The sequence below is a fragment of the Uloborus diversus genome, chromosome 1, assembly GCF_026930045.1.
Source record: "Uloborus diversus isolate 005 chromosome 1, Udiv.v.3.1, whole genome shotgun sequence".
Taxonomy (NCBI): domain Eukaryota; kingdom Metazoa; phylum Arthropoda; class Arachnida; order Araneae; family Uloboridae; genus Uloborus; species Uloborus diversus.
This window is the reverse complement of record NC_072731.1, coordinates 96,240,814-96,262,446: the sequence shown is the minus strand read 5'-3', so window position 1 is coordinate 96,262,446 and position 21,633 is coordinate 96,240,814. Positions and strand designations below refer to the sequence as shown.

The 21,633-nt window shown below is 32.1% G+C and overlaps 1 protein-coding gene across 1 annotated transcript; it reads right to left on the bottom strand.

Moving 5' to 3' along the window:
• Positions 1–5,873: 5,873 nt before the first annotated feature.
• On the bottom strand, positions 5,874–20,465 carry LOC129227528 (selenoprotein K-like; the record flags this gene model as incomplete). The annotated part of the gene is given in 3 exon segments (XM_054862474.1): positions 5,874–6,138; positions 15,641–15,690; positions 20,404–20,465. Coding segments are annotated over 3 exon segments (144 nt in total), but the record flags the coding sequence as incomplete, so codon positions are not given.
• Between the last annotated feature and the right edge of the window lie 1,168 nt (positions 20,466–21,633).

The window sequence follows — 21,633 nt, the reverse complement described above, 5'->3', positions numbered from 1 at the left end:
AGACTATCTGCGGTAATGTTAGGGAAGGAAGAGATCCTAGGACTTGCCCCAGGAAAATTTTCAAAATTAAAATCTTAAAAACGCTATCTATGGTTGGGGGAAAAGCAGTGTTCTGAAATTGAAGCTCTAAAATCGCAATGGTAGCCGACCTTTGTGCCGTTAAGAAAACGAGTTTTCGGAAGCTTCCTGGAATTTTCTCGAAATTGAAGCCCTGAAAACCAAATGTAACACGATTTTTTAATAATGTTGACGAGAGTAGGGGGTGGGGGAGAGGGGCGCTCCACTTAAATTTTCGAACTTGTAGCTTTAAAAACGCAGTTTTGATAAATCTAAATAATTACTGGAAGGTGAATTTCGGTGCCATTCCCCGGAAATTGTTTGAAATTGATACTCCAAAAACGCAATTCTAGGCTTGTCTTTGATCATGTTAAGGAAAGAGGGGGGAATCAGGGGCTCTCTCCTATTAATTTTTCAAAATTGCAGTTCGACAAACGCAGTTTTAGATGACTCTTGATGATAAAGAGGGTGTTATTCTGGCGCTATAGTGGGAGGCGCTCTCCTGGAAGTTTTCCAAAATTGAAGTTGCATTTTCAAAAAAGATGGATCAGACACACCGTGACAGATATGTTTCGGAAATCGTTAAAAATGGATTCAGCACACATCGAAAGTCGGAACTCGAGAATTTTAATGAATTAAATGTCCTTCTATACATATTAGAAATAGAAGAAAGTAAATATGATTCACGAAACATAATTTAAACACCTTAAGAACAGACTTCTACCTCCATCAGTGAAAACCAACATCACTGAAAGTTTTATTAAAAATCATCTAATGATAAATTGAAACCTTCAGTTTAAAAATCATAGAGAAGATGGGAGAAAAGTGAAATGAGAGAGAGAGAAAAAAAAATTCTTCAGAAGGATTAATCTCGTTAATGAAGAAAATATATTAATTGTCAATTGGAGGGATAAAAAATATGTTATTCGCAAACTTCAAAACTAGTTCTTAACGATTGTCAAGGTGCAAATGAATCAATGGAAGACTAGAGCATACTGGTCAGAATTATTACAATCAATAAAACATTTTTGACCTCTCTCCCTCTCATCATTTTTACACACGCATTCATCATGCAGAATTGTGCTACTTCCAGAAAATTTATGAAAAATTAAAAAGAAATCAAATCGTCTGATCTAGCTTTGAAACGGACACCAACTCCATGCCGTCTGTGATGTTCCCTTCGTTGAAAAAGAGAGTTATTAAATTTTGAAAGAGTACCATGGCCGTCGCTAGGTCAAAAAACTGAGGAGGGGAAAGGGGTACGTTTTTGGCTACCCGTTAATTGTTTCAAACCTCAAACGCATGTTCCAATATGCAGAGAGAGAGAGAGAAGATTTGGCTTCTGGTTTAACAGGGATAGTCATATTACTAGACCTTAGTACTAGCAATACAAATTTAATTGTAAGGATAATATTCAGTCAGAATTAGGAGGTGTCGGAGGGCTACCTTCTTGCATTATTTCGAAATTGAAGACATAAAAAGTTTTAGACTATATTTTAAGATTTTGAGGAAGGGGGAGAGGAGGTCCAGGATAGCCTCTCCCGATAATTTTTCCAAATTTATGTACTCAACACAATCGTACGTTAGGTCTTGATTCAATGAACGCCCTCATGACACTTTCTGCTTCTTTCAGGGTTCATACTCTATTTGGATAAAAAAATTCCATGACTTTTCCAGGACTTTTTCATGACTTCATGAAAATTTTCATGACCTTGTTACATGAAAAAAAATAGTACTATTTAATATTAAACTTTTTTTTTTTTTTTTTTTTGGAGATGAGCATTAGCAAAACTTCTATGTGAATGCCATTACCTGATTGAAAAAATATCAGTGTATACCAAAAAAACTGAATAATTCTTACCTGTTTTCATCATATAAGTTTAAGTTAAGTAAAACTACAGTGAATGATGCTTAAATGTCGACTTTTTTTTTATAAACAGGCAGAATGATAATGATTGGGGAAAAGGTTGAATGAAACATAGTTTTATTAAACTAAGGTTCAATAAATTTGCTTCAAAAGTTGCCTTTTAGTGTCAACTTGATAATTTTTTTTCTTTAAAATAAAGCCACATTCTTTAGTAAATTCATGTTTCTTAAGCAGATATTTATTTTAAAGAAAATATAAAAAAAATTCATAGTAAATAAATCTTTTAATTTAAATGTACTTGTTTACTTATTTGTACATTTTAAAATGCATATAAATTAATAGGTTCAGAAATTCTAGAACATGTTTGAATAATAACACTGAACGCACCAGTGGGTTGCATAGATTAGTTTTCCGGGCCGTATATTGGGCACTACTGTTTTTGAGCATTAGAATTCCCCTATTTCTATGTTTTAAAGCATGACTAAAGATTGTCCAAAATCTTCAACAAATTGAGATAAACTCTGATAAATTTTAAAATAAAGATTTAGGAGTGATGGAAACGAACTTGAATGCAATGTTTTTTGAGATATTTCATTTTTCCAGTTTAAATAGCTTTCATGGTGCAATTAGTGATGTAAAATACCCGGGTATTTATTTTTAGGGGTAAATACCCAAAATGGGTATTTGCCCGGTTATTTATTTCAAAAATTTATGTTCAACTAAAATACTTTTCTGTATGTATTCCACTATGTATATATATATATATAACCAACCATAGACAAAACAATAAATTTTTGCCCAAAAATTGTATTTTGATCACATATTTAAAGAATTATTATGTAAAACAACTTAGCAATCTAATATGATATTCACATTAAATGTGTTGGATATGCTCAATCAATGTTGATAACCAAATTTCAGATATAAAAAGCCATTCTACAAAAGGTAAAAGCTTAACTGGTTACAAAAAAAAAAGCAAACATCAATTTTTTAAGGTCCTAGTCTTTTATAACCCAGTAAAATGTCCCTCCATGACATCAAAATGTAACAAAATGTCGCTATTTATTATTACTATTTATTTACGTATATCTTTTGCAGAAATTTCCTCCAAACCTAGTTCAAGTGTTCAGGCCTAGTCTGCATCTCATATATATATATATAATTATTAAAACTTGAAGTATAATATTCTACATTTAGATAGCGTAAATGCAGCTTAAGTGTTAAATGTATACTACATATATTATACAATTTAATGTCACACTCGTAACTCGGAAGTAGCACCGTGGCAAGTGTACTAAACAATAACAAGAAACCCAAAAGAATATTAACAATGTAAATTGAAAACCATGTAAATAGGAAAAGTTGAACAGTATGAACATTTAAAAAAATTTATGGGATGGACAGTAGCTGCTACGTTTACAAAGAGCTGGAGCAGTTGGCATATTATAATAATTTGCAGGTTTCTATAGAGGTCGGTACCGCACAAGTCAACTAATAGTTACATTTTTATCAAATTCTTAAGAATTTGCTTGCTTATTTCAACTGCATGGTAATCTTTGTATTGGTCGACATTATACGAGTATATTAGAAAAGGGGACAAGTTTTTTGATAATGCTGAGATGTCCTATCCAACCCCCTGGGGGGCTGGATAATTTCTCAGTTTATTCTTCCAAACATCCCTAATGCTTCCTTTTCTTTTCCCTTTGGATATGACTTACCAAGATTAGGATCTTGAAATCCTGAAATTAATCGATTTACTTATACTTCTCCAATTACGACATTGAAAAGAAAGATTCTTTGGTTTACACGAAATGCTTCTTTTATAATTTCATCAAGAAAATGAAAAATAATATAAAAATTATAATATATACAGTAAAAAATATTATAAAATGTGTAATACATATGTATATATCAGTTTTACCAATTATTTCATATTTAGATTTAGAAAAAAAAAGTTCTCATTCATTTTTTGCATTTTTTTGTAAAATACCCAGTTTTTGGGTATTTACCCAGGCCTTGGGTAAATACCCAAAAAATATTTACTTACCCGCTGGGTATTTACCCGATCCACATCACTAGGTGCACACACAATACTAAATCACTCACGATTTCTAATATTCTTTTTAGCTACTGCTACTTTTTTCCAGAACATTTTTCCATGACTGAAAATAAATTTCCATGACTTAGATTGAAAATTTCAATTTTCCATGACTTTTCCAGGTCTGAAATATGCTTATTTTCTTTCCATGACTTTCCAGGATTTAAATGACCCATACGAACCCTGTTCTTTAAAGGTGACGTTTTTTGGATTGATCAGTTCTTCAATGTCCTCATCTTACTCTTCTGTTCTCTCAATTTGTTTCCCCCAAGTCCAATGTTCTGGGTCCGACACCACATTATCCATTTTATCGAGCATTTTTCAACTTCTGGACATTCCCCAATCTCAATTCTTTTCCGATCGCCTTGATTATCATAAAAGTTTTTAAGAATATTCTTTTGTTTTTGAGAATGGTTGACACTGTGCTTTCAAAATATCAAACTCCTTGGCAATATCAATCGTTTTCTTTCCCATTTTTTCAACTGCATCAATCACCTTCTTTTCTCTGCAATAGAAAGTGCAGTGCATTTTTGTTTTGTAGCCATAATTCGATGAAAAGTAAACCTTAGCTTCTTAGCACCACTAATAAGTTAAATAGGAAGACAAAGACTAGAACGAGAAAGGGTTGTATTCTGAGAACTGGTCACTTAGGTAGAGAGAATGTTTATTATAGAAACTTGATGATTGTCCACTGCTGAGAGGAAACAGCAGCTGAAACACGTCTCCCCTCCCACAAACCTGTTTTGAACACAACTGCGAAAATTGCAAACAAAAGAGAGAGCCCAAGGACACGTTTTTCTTCCCAAGAGCACGTAAATGGGGGAGATAAAGTAAAAGGCACAGAGGATTTTAAAAACAGAGTTTTGAGGGATTGAAATTTTTTTGAGTGAATGGGAAAAAAATGAGTTATCGAGAAGAAAAAAATTCTTTGAGTTAAAGAGATAAAATTTCATTAAAAAAGCATTAAAGGTGCAGGGAAATACTTTTTTTTCGGTTATCGAAAATTTCGAGTTTTCAAAGTTTCGTGTTATTGCAAGTTGACTGTAACTGAATATTTTCCCAGGTTTTCTGCATAAAAAAGTAAATTTCCCTGACTTTTTTCTAGAAAAAAAAAATCCCTGAAATTTCCAGTTGGGCAGACACCCTGCATTTCCCAAGATGAAGGGGGGGGGGACAAAAAGTTCCATTTAAATAGAACAGGTGTCAGAAAAAAATTATTTTCTTGCTCTACATCTTCAAAATGGGTACCCGGTTATTGAGAGTAAAGGAAGTCCCATAGATACTCTCAATTTTCTTAACCCTAGTTCATTGACGGTAGGGTTAAGAAATGAGCAAAAGTGCTAAGTTCTTCCAATTAGTGCAGATGGAGATTAATACATCTTTGCCTGCAGGATTATTTATTTTACGTAGCCTGAGTCCAGTTAATGGGAAACTCAGGAACATAACATAAACCACTGTACAGGCAAGACTGTTTCCATTAGTGTATCCCAATTTTTACAAATGTTACAAAAAACATATACATGAATGTGCTTTTAAATGTGAAATTAAAGTAATAAATTCATACTCACTTTAGTTTTCTTTGGTAAATTTTAACTGCAACCATTTGCTAATACCACTGATTGATACAGAAACCAATGCAAAATAGTTTTAAGGTAGTTAAAATAAATGATGATTGAAATTAGAAGCTTGTAACATATTTTTTTGGTAAGTTGGATTAGGAAGAGGGAAGAATGATAATAAACATGATTATACTGAATAACCAAAGAAAATAGTTCATAAATACCCATTAACAACTTTAAACATTCATGAATAATATAATGATGTGGTACTTCGTCAAAAAGAGCCAAAATGTACAACTTATGAAGAAATTTATTAAAAACAGAAAAAATATTTACATTCATAAAGGATGTCTGGTTCAAGAAATACATTGGTCACTTTGGCTGGATATTTCACCAAAGAACGTCATTCACTCTTAAAACCGTACAGTTACAAGAAATTAGTAGTTTCACAGATTAAACAAATGAAATTAACAAGAGAAGTTACGGGTTAACGGGTTCCAGAATCATCCGAAACCCTTACCGACCTCATCCGCCAGGCATAGGAGTTGGAGGGCCAGCTAGAAAAGAATGTTTAAATTATAAACAACACTATAAATTAAGTAATGATTGACTTTTTAAAATTTGCTTTGATACAAAATGAAACAAGCTTTTGATTAAAAAAATTCGCAACTGAAATTTAAAATTTAAAAAAAAACCGACTGAGTCACAAACATAGAGAGAAATTGAAAATCATTTCCAAAGCCTCATATTACTAATTAGTAAATTATTTGTCATCAAATAGAAACTAGCAATAGATAAAAATTTTAAATCATTGTGTTTTCCTTAATTGTCAGCCAACAATGAATTGGGTTACCAATTGTGTGAATAAAGGCTCTGAAGTATGTAAAATCTACTCCAAAAAAAAAAGTTATAATTTATATAACATGGAAGTTCCAAATACATTCTATCAGTTGCAGAAAAATTTACTCTTTATTTCGGTATTAAATATTTTAATTTTTAAATATGTTTTCACTGCAAAAACTGTGAAACACCTTTTAGAGATTCTTTTTTAATATCTTGGTCAATAACTGTCATACGAAGATGCAAAATTGGAATGAACACTCTTGATCAACTCTCCTTTCACACAATTTTTTTTCCAAAATTGGTCTATCCGTTTAGGTTCCACAGTGCCACAGATAGATACACAGACCCGTCAAACTTATAATCCTCTTCCTTTGTGTGAGGGCGGTTAAAAATAAAAGTTTTAAAAAAATTGCAAGCAAAAAGTTTGAAATGATTTTAGAAATGAAATAATAAAATTCATCTTTTTTTTTAACTTTAAAGGAAGAATTAAAAAAAAAACTATTCAGTTCTCCGCGGACGACAAAAAAATGAGATGGCCAGTGAAAAGTCATTTCATAAAAACGTATACTTCCCCTTCAAGAGGCAGAAAAAAAAAGGATTTACAAGAAGGGAAGTTTAGAAAGCAATCTTGAATTAAGAGTATTTATCTGGAGGACATTTTTAGTGGGTTTGTGCAGTTGACATTTTTGAGTTGCAAAACTAAAGAGCGATGTTTTGAAATAGTTTTTTGTTAACTGCTAGTTAACACTTCTAAATTTCATTTTGTTTTGTTTTTGTGGCAAAATTATTTCAAACTGAGTAGTTCCTTGATATCTAATACTTTAAATTACTGTCTATACAGGGCTCCCAACACATTTTAGCATTAGAAAAGGGTAAAAGAGGACCATTTTCAATCAAAAAGAGGACTAAAGAGGACCAGTTAGGATTAAAAAGAGGACCTTGGGAGGACCATTCATTTAAACCCAAGGAAGCACCAAAAGGCAAATTAGCTAAATCTGTGAAAATAATTCGTTAATTAACCATAATACTGATTTTTAATGATACAATTCCTTTATCACCTTCTGCAAAACTGATCTTTTTATCCATTGAATAATATTATTTACACAAACATTTGGATGAGAGGGGGGGAAGCACTTAGCTCAGCACTCAAGGCAGCCTCCTTAGAACTAAATAGGCATAATGATACATTTTGAGTTGAACCACAGATGCTGGTAGTCTCACTGAAGGATAGTTAGTCTTTAGTTTAAAATTATTTTGTTTTTTTCTGTCTTGTAATGCTTCTTAATAGTGTTATATCCCTTCTCAACCGATATGAATCTATCACACACCAAACAGATCTATTGTATTGAAAATTTTCCTAAAAATGTCTGAAATGCTCAATCACAAAGAGAAGCAGATCACACGAGGCTTAGTTTCACAATTTTCATATTCAAAGTATATTTTCAAGAATCATATAGCTCACATTAAAAAAAAAAAAAAAATCATGATTGCAGGGCCATGAGTGCTTTGAGCTTTTATGAGGGGAAAAAACCAATTCCCCCCTTTAGCAGGTATCATGACAATGAAATGATGTACAGAAATTCAACTTCATAAAATTATATAATTCACTTTGTTTCAAATACAAACGCTATTTTAAAATGTTATGTGCTCAATTGTTTAAATTTAATATCCCCCCACACCCAAAAAAAAAAAAACAGTAATAACCGAAAATAAGCTAGCAATAATCAAAATTAAGTTTCCAAAACTAAATAAACCTATTACACAGCACTAAAATTGTTAATTTTTCAGTTATTTAAATAAAAATTAAATCGAATTAATCTAACGTAGCATGTTAAAATAACTTCTAATTGCCATAAATATAAAAAATATTTATAAGATGCAAAACGATTGAAAGCTCAGAGAAGCAAATTTTCACGAACCAAGTTCAATGTTGGCTTGTTTCCCATAAAATACATTTATTTATTTTCTACTAAATTAAACATAAAACATGCTAATCTAAAGTGGCATATGGAAAAATTACATTGGATTAAGCAAAATATTTTAATTTTTAAATGATTCAAAAAGATTGAAATTTCAAACATTAAAAGCAATTTTTCGCGAAATCCGAGTAAGTTCAAAGTTGCCGTGGTTTCCAAAAATACATTCGTTAGTTATTGAAATTAAATGAAAAATAAGCTAATCTAAAGTAGCATTTGTCAAAATTACTTCCAATTGTCAAAAACATCAAAATGTTTACAAGATGCAAAAGGATTGAAATTTCAAACGCGAGATGCAGTTTTCCGCGAAGTCCGAGTATGTTCAATGTTGCCATGGTTTCCAAAATATTTCCTTCGTCAATTATTGAAATTAAACGAAATATGAGCTAGACTAAGGTAGCATATGTTAAAATAACTTCCAATTGTGGAAAACATCAACATATTTACAAGATGCAAAAGGATTGAAATTTAAACGTGAGAAGCATTTTTCCGCGAAGTCCGAGTCAGTTCAATGTTGCCGTGGTTTTCAAAATAATTCCTTTATAATTATTGAAATTAAACGAAAAAAAGCTAACCAGGAAACATCACGATCAAGGAAATTCAAAAAAATTCCAAATTGGTGGCATTCGAAAGAGCATTGGAAAACATGTTTATGGCACTGAAACTACGTGCCCTCGTGACCACGTTATCGAAATATGATGTCTTAAAAATTGCCGAAATTTTTAGTAAAGTCGCCAAATTTAGCGAGTTTTGTTCAGAAATGGAAGGTACGGCGCGAATTCAACATCTGCATCTGACAAGACATTTCACTTCCATATTTGGTCACCACCAAAGCACGTGAGAAATATCGCATTAATTCTTTACTCGGGGTGACTACCATGGCACGGGGTGTCGTGGCACAGACTGCGGCATTGAAATTTTTAGGGGCTTGTGTTCCGGGATATTAACGTGCAACTGTATAGGGGAAAACACCACAGCCCGAAATATTTGTTTTATTTTATTGTAAAAACAAAGGAATTTTTTGTTATTCTTAAGACTGTTAAAAAACTGATGTTTAAAACTTTTATGCTTCTGCGGGTGAAATATTTCCACTGAAAGAGTTTATTCGATGATGAAACTGTTTTGAAAAAAATATGATAACCGTAGAGAAACGGTAAACACACTTTAAAGATTTTTTTTTTTTTTTGAAAAGTCGTAAATCTGAAGTCTTCAACAGTATCTAAATACGAAGAAAACGACATTTTTAAAGATTTCAAACCATGTTCTCAAATTAAAAAAAAACGATTTCTGTCAGTTATTTCCAGTGTGTTTTTCGTTATGTGTATCGTTTTCAAGTTATGTGTTAACCCTCTAACAAGTCAAATAAAAAAAAAAACTGTATTAATTTTTATTTTGCTCGTATTTGAATTCCTTTTTAACGTGAAACATAATTGGTAAAAGTGACTTCAGTATTTTTAGAAATGACTAAATAACATGCAATATGATGTGCATTTACGTTATAAGCGACTTTCAGTTGCAGTGAGACTTTTTCGAACTACAGGGGTTGTTGTAATGAACGTCGACAGTAAAATTTTTGATAAGAATCTGTTATGAAGTAATTTCCGACATCGTTAGTTTTGCTGTGCAAATTTTTGACATTTACTATCCGTTGTTTTCTTTTTTTAATTATTATTTTTTTCGATTTTAAATTAAACATTTTCGCTAGCAGTGGTCAGACAATAAAACTTCATGAATGATAATAACTTTTGAAAAAATAAATAAGAGCTGGGATACTACAATCCATGATCATGTTCTTTCAACATCAAAAACTATCCATTTTATTTTCAATATATAAGCTTTAATAAGCATGTTTTTTTTTACTTATTCATATTAATTCTCGTACATAATTATTAATTACTTACAACACATTTCATTACAAGAGTACAAACTTAAATTAGTTAAGTAAAACACACTTGAAATGCACTTAAATTCTGAAATGCATTATTATCACGATTACAAAGTTAAATCCTACGTTCAATTTCGTTATAAAGTTGTAGCTCTTCTGGATAAAGCTCTCTAGTTTTCATTTCACAGGCTTCATAGTTACTTTTTAATTTTACCCACACAAGTAAAGGGTTAATTCGAAACATCGTTTACGCGCTTTGCAGATGACCAGAAATGGAAATGAGAGTCTTGCTAGATGCAGGCGATGAAATCACGTGGTATTTTCCATTTCTTGCCAAGTCTTTAAATTTGGCGAATTTTCGTAAGATTTCGACAGACTTTGACCCCCCATATCTCAAAAACAAAAGGACGAGGGCACACAATATTTGGGACATATTTTTTTCTAAAGATACTCTTTCGAATGCGACCATTTTTAACTTTTTTCATGATTACTGAACTCGTGATGTTTCCTGGTAAGCTAAGGTATCATATGTCAAAATCACTTCGGATTGTAAAAAGCATCAAAATATTAACAAGATGCAAAAGGATTGGAACCTCAAACACGAAAGCAATTTTTCGCGACAAATCATATCGAATTCAGAAAATTGCACTAATGAAATATTTTTAAAGAATTACAAGCACAATGCAATGTCAAATAATTCAAGCAATAAAGAAACTTTTTATACTTTTTCAAGGTTTTCAAGAAATTAAAAATGACCTTTTTTTTCCAAGAACATTTCAATGGTTTCAAAGGTTTTTCATGGGCGTACGAACCTTGTTTAACACTTGTTGCCGCGGCGTGTTTGGGTGTATAGTAACTTTTAACGAAATGAAAAACTTTTAAAATCTGATATTTTAGTAAAAACAATATAAAAGCTGACTAATCGGACCAAAATGTTAAAAAACGGTCTAAAACGGACTCAATCATAAAAACGGACTTTGGCGGGAAAAGCGGACCATTTGGGAGCCTGGTCTATATTTACATAGTTTTGGGGTACACAATTTTCTCCCACCCTCAATTTAGGGAGGGAATTGTGTACTTTTAGAACACAATTGTGTAGAACATACATTTGTTTCTCCTAAGTGTGATGATATCAGTGTTTCCAGTTGACTTATCTACCTACGATATTAGACAGACCTTTATTTTCTTACTAATTTCTTAATTATTATTACTTTTTTCAATTTTTCAATTTTGTTTACTTTTAAACCTACTTGCCCCAACAGCAAAACAAGATCTAACAGGAATGTTCACCAAGATACATTTGCCACAAAGGCCGGGTTATTGCGTTATTCAGAGGCTGTTGTAAAAAAAAAAATCATAAAACTGTGACTTTTTTCAAAAACATTTCTAGAGAAAGATTTTAAATCTATAGAAACGCCTTAGATGAAAATGACATGCTTGTACCCAACTTCATCCTATGTATATACAGTCAGCCTCGCTTAAACAAATATCAATGGTTATCATACCTTATCCGATTAAGCGGGGTATTCGATTATACGAGGAATACAAGAAACGTATTTTTGAAGCATTTTGCTGCTATTTTATCCATTATTACTACGATAAATGATAAATGATTCATTGTTACTTAAATATAGACATGAATTTCACCACAATTAAAATATTAAATGTTTATGCAAATGATAAAAAAATTACAAACTTTTTTTCTGAAAGAACTTTTCCTCAATTTTATCAGCATTTCGATTTATTCTCCAAACCTGAGTTAGGGGAATCCCAGATTCTTCTGCAATTATTCGACTGCCTTTTCTTATTCCTAATTGCTTTCAAACCTTTAAACTTTATGCATAAGCGTACGTCGTTTTTTTTTTTTTTTTTTGGTTCATTTTACCACACAATCAGTCTGAAGCAGAGCAGAATGCCAATACAATTCAGAAAAAAGCCTTTCCGTATTCTATAACTTCAGAAACTTGCCAAACAATTAACCAAGTTTAACAATGTCATTGACAAATGTTTCTTCCAAGAAAAAAAAAATAGCCCCCTCTTCTATAAACAGTGGAGCAGCATTAGACGGGATGGGACCAGACAGGAACAGAGCCAATCAAAGAAACATTTTAATCCCCACTCAGGGTTCATACCCTTTAGGCAGAAAAAAATTCAAGCACTTTTCAAGTACTTTTCAAGGTAAAAAATTTTGTTTTCAAGGCAATATCATAAATTTGTACTAAAAATATTGTATGCAGATTTCATTTACTACAAACACATAGAAATAAGGCAATAATACAAAAAAGTATAGGAAAACAAAATTGCTTTTTCTACAACAAGAGACGCTTTGATGAAAGATCTACTGTGTTGAAAGTTTTTCTGAAAATGTTTGAAAAGTTTGGTCATAAAGAGAAGCAGATACCAAGAGGTTTAATTTTGAGGTTTTTCAAAGGTTGCAGCAGTCAGAGGTTTGTATATTTTCTAGAATCAGCAATTAATACTTTAAAAAAAATCCTTTCATAAGTGCTTTTAACTTTTAAGGGAAGAAACTAAAATACCCAAGTTCAATGGCATTGCCAGAGAGGAGTTTTTGAAGTCACTCCTCCCCCCCCCCCCCGGGTTTCAACATTTATTTCCAATATCTATACAGTGGTTTATTAAAATATAAGGGCGGTTAGGACAAAAACACTACCCAGAAAGTTATTTCAGTTTTCACTATTAAGTTCTAAAAATATTAGGTTTGCAAATCATTTATAAGTATGCAAATCAATTATTCGTATGTATTTATTAGCTATTCAGACAATCAGGCATTTCAACTGTCCTCGAGTAAATTTAAAAATTAGGAAGTAAGAAAAGTTTATGAAAGTCCACAGTCCAGTCTCTACACCTCAAAATATACAAAAGCAGCTTAAGCAGTGATAAATACTCTGAATGCAAACTTGAGCCTATTCAGCTTTCATTGATTAACTTGCATTAGACAATAAATGTGCAAGTTCAGATTTATAGAGCCATATTTCGAAATTGAAAAGATTCGCAAGAAGTTGACATATATTATGACAAAAGTAGTTTTATTTTGGGAAAAAATGGGTTATTGTTGAAATTAGAATTTAAATTTAGAAAGGCAATAATATTCAGGTGATTTGTGAGTTCATAAAAAATTACCTGAAAGTTTCAAAGAGCAAAATGGGGCGAGGGGGGGGAAATAATTTTTAAAACTAAGACCCCTATTACTTGAATATACATATGTACAACAACAACTTTTGCTATGCATACAATTCATAAAATAGTTTATTAAGTCAAAATATTTTGCATAGAAATACCATGCCCAGTGCCTGTTGATAACCAGCAACAGGCACTGGGCCTAGCTAGGCTTGTACTGGTCAATTTATTAGATCCAAATGAAGATGAATGACCCTCCTTAAGCTATCTACCCCTTTGCTGATTAAAGCCTCTTTCGGTAAGCTCCAAGTACCCACAACCTTAATAAAGTAGTAATTTTGAACATTTGAGGAAAAGGGGAAAATTGGAGATATAGGGAGGTAAAAGCATAAAAACGAACACTACTGGATTTCAAGTGAATAATCATAACACAACCACCCCTGTTATACACCTTATTTATTTTAGCAGACATAAAAAAATGATGTACTTATAAATAAAATTATATAAATCAACTTTATATTTAAAATACAAACTTTAAGTTAATTTGTTAGGTGCTCAACTGCTGAAATTTAAATTTTTAAAAAAAAAATCTGCTATGACCAAAAATTAGGTAAAGATAATCATTCAAAATTGCAAAAATAAATAAGCAAATAGTTAAACAAGACCAAGGTAATAAATTCTTTAACTCTTTAGCTATTAAAATAAAAAAATAAAATAAGCTAATCTGATGTAGCAGTGTCAAAATAACTACTAATTGCCAAAAATATAAAAATATTTACAAAATGCAAAAGGATTGAAATCTCAAACAAGGGAAGCAAATTTTCGCGAATTAAGTTTAATGTTGTCATGTTTCCCATAAAATAAACTTATATTTTACTGAAATTAAACATAAAATATGCTAATCTACGGTAGCAAATATGAAAATAACATCCGATTAGTGAATATATTTAAATATTTGCAAGATGCAAAAAGATTGAAATTTCAAACACGAGAAGCAATTTTTCGCAAAGTCTGAGTTCGTTCGACGTGGCATGTTTCCCATGAAATAAATTTATTTGTTTTTTTATTAAAATTAAACAAAAAATATACTAATCTAAGGTAGCATATGTGAAACTAACATTTGATTAGCCAAAATATTTAAATATTTGCAGGATGCAAAAAGATTGAAATTTCAAACACAAGAGCAATTTTCCGCGAAACCCGAGTAAGGTCAATGTTGTCATGGTTTCCAAATTAATTTCTTTGTTAATTAATGAAATTAAACAAAAAATAAAGTAATCTAAGGTACCATATGTCAAAATATCTTTCGGTTGTAAAAAACATCAAAATATTTACAAGATGCAAAAGGATTGAAATCCCAAACACGGAAGCAATTTTTCGCGATGTTGCATACTGAACACATGTTCAGAAAATTGCATTGGTGAAATACCTTTTTAAAACTTCTAAGCTCAATTCGTTGATTTTTGGGAGAATTTAAGCACTAAGAAACTTTTTCAAGGTTTTAAAACTTTTTCAAGGTTTTCAAGCACTTGAAAATGAACTTTTTTTTTTCAAGCACTTTTCAAGGTTTTTCAAGGGCGTACGAACCCTGCCACTCAATGCATGTGGCCCAAATCTTCTAACTCTCCTAACACCCAACCACTGATGCATTTTACAACCTTAGATAAGATTACAGCCAGAAGTCAACTAAGCATGCAGTTAGCCTCTTTTGTGCATTGTTATGAGTGAGGTGTTGGTTTGACACCTAGGTTCGAATTTATGTTAAAAAAAATTATCTATGCTCTTTTTATGCATTTTAGAAAGCAAATAAAATATATTTGGAGAATTCAATTGGAAAAACCCATGACAACAGTGAAGTTTTAAAAACTGAAAGAAAAAAAAACTGTATAAAACAATTTTATTTAGGTCTCTTGATTAGTGGAAACGGTCACGTTTGTTGCATTTGTATACAATGCTTGAAGTATTTGCAGAACAATTTTGGGCAAATGATTTTACGTTGCAGAACATCACCAAGTATTCTGCTTTGGGGGTCGTATGTAAGCCTTCACTGATTTTTTTTCTTCTAAATCATGCTGTAAAGCGGCACTAACCAGGGCTACTAGTTACTATTTCTTGCTCCAAGACAGAGGAGAGGTGAAGGAAAAGTAGAAACTGAATTGTTTTATAACTTTTTGTTTAGTCAATACAGATTATTAAGTTACAAAACACTTTGCATACCTATTGAATCAAAAGTCGAAAAGCCTCCACGTCTAGGTGGCCTTGGGGGACTGTAAAAAAAAACAATATTTTATTAAAATAGAAAATATAACCAGTAATCTACATAAATAACTCAAAAGACAAATGTAAGCAGTGAAAATATGTATTTGATATGTTTAAAATAACAACTGCACTGATAATGGGATGATAAAAACCAATTAACGACCGCAAATCCAATTTCATCTATAAAGACGACGGTGTTTCTTTCTTTGTTTGTACCCGATGGCCGGAAGACCCTATAGCACCTACAGTCCTGAAACTTGGCACAAAACTCGAACGTACCCCAGGGGTCAGCACCTCGAAACCCGAATTCTAAATTTCTAATAAGTTTTTTATAATTAAATAATTAAGCTGAAATTTCACATTTTTTGTTTAATTAGGGGGTAAAAAATCCCCCCCCCATTATATGTTGTTGAAAAGAGCTTTCCTTTCGAAACAAGTTTATGGTTGTTCCTTTCTCTCAATTAATTAGAACAGGAGATATAAGCGATTCTAATTGCGATCCTAATTGAGCCAATTTTCAAGGCTCAACTTGATTTTTGTTTCTGCAGTGACGTCATCTTCGGTATATGGATTAAAAGTGCTTGTAGTGATGTCATCTTCGGTATACGGTTCTGTTCAAATAGTAGAACCGGTGGTTGCGCTGTTGTCATTTTTGTTAAATTCATTGTGCAAATGTTAATTGATTTCTTTTTAATTTGAAAGTCGCTTGACGAATTTGGCGATAAACAATGGAGTTGCGGATTATTTGTTTATTTCGCATTTAGGTTTTTAAAGGGTGTTCACGCATTTTAGTTAAAAAATATGATTACTGATTATTTGACATCAGAAGGGGAGGGGGGGTTCAGGTATTTTTTTTAATTCTAGAGTTTGTTTGTTTTTTTTTCCGTTTTTCAAACGTTAGCTTTTCTATAGTTAAATTTTTCACACGGGGTGAGGGATTTAATTTTTGTCCTAGATGTACAGTGTTTTTTAATTGTGTTTTTCTGCTGGGGAGTTGAGTCTTTTTTCATACAGGATATGGGATTTCCTTTTTGTCCTAGATGTACTGTGCTTTTTAATTGCAATTGCTTATCGGCCAGAGTTTGTTTCGCTCGCTGATTGAGTGGGTTACCGTAGCGCGGTGGCTTCTGCCAGACATTTTGCTGTATCTATTTTATGTTACATATTTGACTACGGCAGTTTTTTTTACATAAAACACAATCCCTATTTTCAGATGACTTAATTCGCTGCAGCGGTTTCAGGGACGAAGATAACACTTTTCTTGCTTTCTCCAACAATAATCATAAATTTCTCCAAGGCTACTTCACAGGAGATCAAAATGACCATTTAAAAGCTCCTTGTCGAATCTCGACAGAAGTCAAAAGGAGTATTGTTGGGTCAGTAAAATAAATGTAACTTCTATTTTGTTTATATGCATTTGTATTTCATTTTTTGATTTCACATGTTTTAATAATATGCTCAAAATAAATTTATATGTAGTGCTATTAAATTACAGTCAGATCCCGATTTAACAAATTCATCGGACGTTAAATACTTTAAATCTGGATTATTCGGAATATCGGGGTGTGAAAAAAATTGCACTTTATCTATGAGCTCATTTTTATTTTGTTTTTTTTATTTCATATGTTTTAATAATATGCCCAAAAAAATTATATGTAGTGTTATTAAATTACAGTTGTACTCTGATTTAACGAATGCATTGGGCTTTAAATACTTTAAATCTGGGACATTCGTAATATCGGGGTGTGAAAAAAAATTGCACTTACTTTATCTATAAGTCCTAATAAGCAATTGAGCATAAATATCCAAAAGAAGAAAGTGTACACTTTTTCCTCAGCATTCCACAAGTAAATTCAAAAATTTTAAATTAATGAGTTATAGATTTTGACATTGATACTTGACCGGAAAAATTATTTTTTGACTTTATGGAGAGAAGGAAATACTCTGTTCGTTAAATAGAGGTCTGACTGTACAATAAAGGTGCTGGTTAAGGTATGACGGGTGAAAATTGCTTCTACTCTTCTACATTTGAACGAAACAATTGCCTGTTCGGTGATATTTTGATGCTTGAAATTGTTAACCCTCAGTTCAGTGGATTAACCCTAAACTCCAGTCGGTAACGTTCATTGTTGACCATTCTTTCGTTTCCTCATTCCCCTGAAATGAGTCTTACCAGTAAAACAGTTAAGTTACCGGATCGAGTTCAGCCTTGTCACAATAAAGCCTTTTCTTACATGTTAAACATTATCAAAACATATTACCAAATTATCGTGCCATGGTGCTAGTTTCATGTTGAAATTCGCGGTTTACTCGATCATTGGCTATTATTTATATGAGCATATATGTGAAATTATATATATTTTAACTCAATAACAAGCTTAAGCTATCTTAATTAACCTCAGTTTTAAAGGAGGGGCAATGCTCCTCCCCCCAGTCCTGGAAGGACTTTACACATAGTAACAACACACTTCCCAAAATCTTAAAAGAAAAATCATGATTTTTTTTTTCTTTTCTTGAATATTTCAGAAGTGAAAATGAAGAGAATAACGAATGACCTTTTTGATGGGGGGGGGGGGGCAAGGTACACTGTGTAGTAGTAGTAAAGCGGTCACTGGGTTGCTAAAAATGTGTTAAAAACGACTATTTGAACTGAAACAATTAGGGAAAGTATATAGTGAAAAGATTGACTGACCGAGCTATACATTCAGATGCAATTCTTAAAACAATGATGCAACGGTTATTTCAACAAATTAGAAGCTAAAACAGAGGTTTAAAAAATAGATTTACCAACAAACTAAACAAGCTATAGCTTAGGACATCCTCTTTGTTGAACCCTCTCAATTCCAAAAATATCATGATTTTTTCCAAATAGAAAAAAAGAAAAGTTCTTGAAAAAATAAATTCATTTTAAAGTCGTTGAAAACCTGAAAATGAGACAAGTGTGGATACAAATCATAAGTTTTCAAATTTATAACAAATGGGAGGGGGGTACGGAGAGAAATGCCAACTGTGCCAAATTCAGCTACTTGGCATATCCTGCAGGAAAAATTAAATCATGGTTCTCATGTTTCCGTAACATATTATTTAAGATAATTTTTCGTGACTCACATATTTCATATCTGCTGTGTTATTAATCCTGAATGCGGTATTTTAAAAATTCTTTTGTATTTCTTGTTTTTATCTACTTCTTCTGCATATTGTAATCTGTTCAGCACAGAAAAAAAATTTACACTTCTTCTATTCCTTTTGTTTTCTGAACTATTTGTAGTTGAAAAAGAAAGTTGGCGTATTCGGAAATCTACAGTTTTTTTTTTCTTTTAAACTTAAAATAGTTGCTCTTACAAAGTTAGATAATACTGTAAAACTGTACAATCAGTACTAAATTTCAGGGACAGGAAAGGGCAAATGTAGTGCCTTAAATAATCTTAATTGTTCTCAAGGCCTTGAAAACAATTAGATCAGTCTTTGAAATTGCCTAAACAAAATATACTTCAATTTTAGTTATTACAAGCAAGTGTCCGTAAAATCTTTATAATAAACTAGTAGTACCTGCACGGCTTTGTCCATAATAGAAAAATTAAAAGGTCTTTTGGTTCGCCTGTATATTTAATAATGTATGAAGAATTTTCTCGCCAATTTGCTTATACCCATGTTGCGGTTCCACGTTATGATAATTTCGTGTCTCGCCAATTGGTTTGTGCCCATGTTAGGATTCCCCGTTATGATAATTTCGTAACTCATCCATCTTATGATAATTTGTTCTTAAAATTGGAAGAGAAAAAGAACCACATTGAATTTTTGAATAATCGCTTTGAGGTGACACCCCATGCTGCAAACAAAATTGTGCCAAATTTCATGAAAATCGTCCGAACAGTCTAGGCGCTATGTGCATCACAGATCCTGACCTAGAGACTTTCCGCTTTATTATTAGCAAAATAAAGATCAAGTGTATAAATTAGGAATTGTCCAAATGGGCAGCATGTTACTCTTTGTTACCTATTGCGAAATATGTACACAATTCTTTTAAAGCATTTTTTACTATTGATCATGTGTATTTAATTCATTGTGTATTTGCGGGTGGGTTGGAGGCGTGATCAAAACTAATTAATTGAACCACAGCAGATGTAGCAACTAACAATGCATTATCATCTGTTCTCTTGCTTTTCTTTCGATACTGTGATTTATCGACCCAAAAAGTTTTCACTGTGTATTATCGTAATTTGTGTGCCTATTTTCGCCGAGATTTTGTAGTTCCAATTACCGCTATAAGGTTCAAATGCAGAATTTATATCTATTTTACAAAAAATTTCTACAGGGAAAAACCCCCGGACCCCCTACAATTGGAAAGTTCTTACCCTACTTAAAGTGGCCATTTCCTCGTTAAAGCTCAATTAAAAAGGACAGCAAGCAACACAAACACTAAAAAATAAGTCATGACCTTATGTATCACAAGAAAAAAAACAACAACATGGGGGAGGGAGGATCTTTCATCAACCAAAATGTTGTCGCACTACAAAAGAACCCAAAACCCTGAAATCGCTTTGGGTAGTGTTAAGTCTAAATCCTGTCTTGATTACAACTAATGTTGCTCAAAAAAAAAAAAAAATCCTTCTGCCCCAGGAACTCAGTCCTACCCTGAAAAATTGAGATCCCCTGTCTTACACAATGCATTGTAGAATGCCATGAAATGCAAAAAAAAAGGCTACAAAAAAGAAACTTACCCTCCTCCATAATATGAATTGGATCTTGAAGAGCTAGCATTACTTCCAGCACTTAATAAAGGCTATTAAAAAGTATATTATGAATTTATATCAGAAATAACAAAGAAGAAAGTTCTTTAGAATTCATAATTAATGTTTTAAATTACGAAATATTTTAAAAAGAAATGCATTATGTGGTATAAAACACTTACAGGATAAGATAATGTTCACCAATAAAAATCTAAAATTACATTATTTAGAAAATTTAAGTGCTTAAATGGTTACACAAAAGATTTTCCTGTGAAATATTTGCCTACAGTAACACAGTAAAAATATTCTTTTGCTTTAATTCAGCCCATTCCACAAAGGCACTTATTATATCTGAACCTCATTTTTATAGCATGAATCGTTATTTCATAAATTAGAGCTGAACATGGATCTCTAACTGTTTATTCAAGGACCACATTGTAAATTTTGGGGACAAGGCAGGCCTTGATCTACAATATTTCAGTTTAGATGGTCTAATTAGCACTATTTCCTCTTGCAATCCAGTCAGTATTCTTGAATGTGGTCTTAGGAAGAAAGGTTGAGACCCCTGATCTAAAGCACACTGGCTTAAGGACAATGAGTACGAGAAATGTTTAAACGTTTCCTGACTTATACACAAGTGTAAATGGAATTAGAAACTATTTACAATTAATTCTTGTTTACTTTAGGATGAGGAGGGAGCAAGGATGTATCTAGATCAAAATGGAAGGAGCAGTCCCGGCATTTAGGCAATCAGAGAGGTCAGTTGCCGCTGGATTTGAAGACATGATGTAATAATGTATTGGCTTGTTTTCTCTATAAAAGCATCGTGTACATACCCTTTGCTCCCTCTCCCCCTTGAAAATCTTGAAATGACTATCTGTGGGACAGCACTTTTCTAATTTAAACTTTTCCTTTCACAGTGTGTGGGGCAGGAGATTTCACATGTAATAAAAAAATGTTAACAAGCAAAAACTTTTGTGGATAGTTAGTGGAAAAGGGAAGCATTTTGCCGCTATATTACCTTGCGTTACATTCATAGTAGTACTGAAACAGAAATCCAACTTAACAACAACAATTTTCTTTTTTAATGACCGCCCAAAGAAGAAATTACTTCATAATTAGACGTCAATGTACCAGAGTTGAATTCGATAAGTTTAGAAATTGAAACCACCATCTCTATTCATGAATTTTTAAAAATTCTACTTTTTGATTTTATGGAAA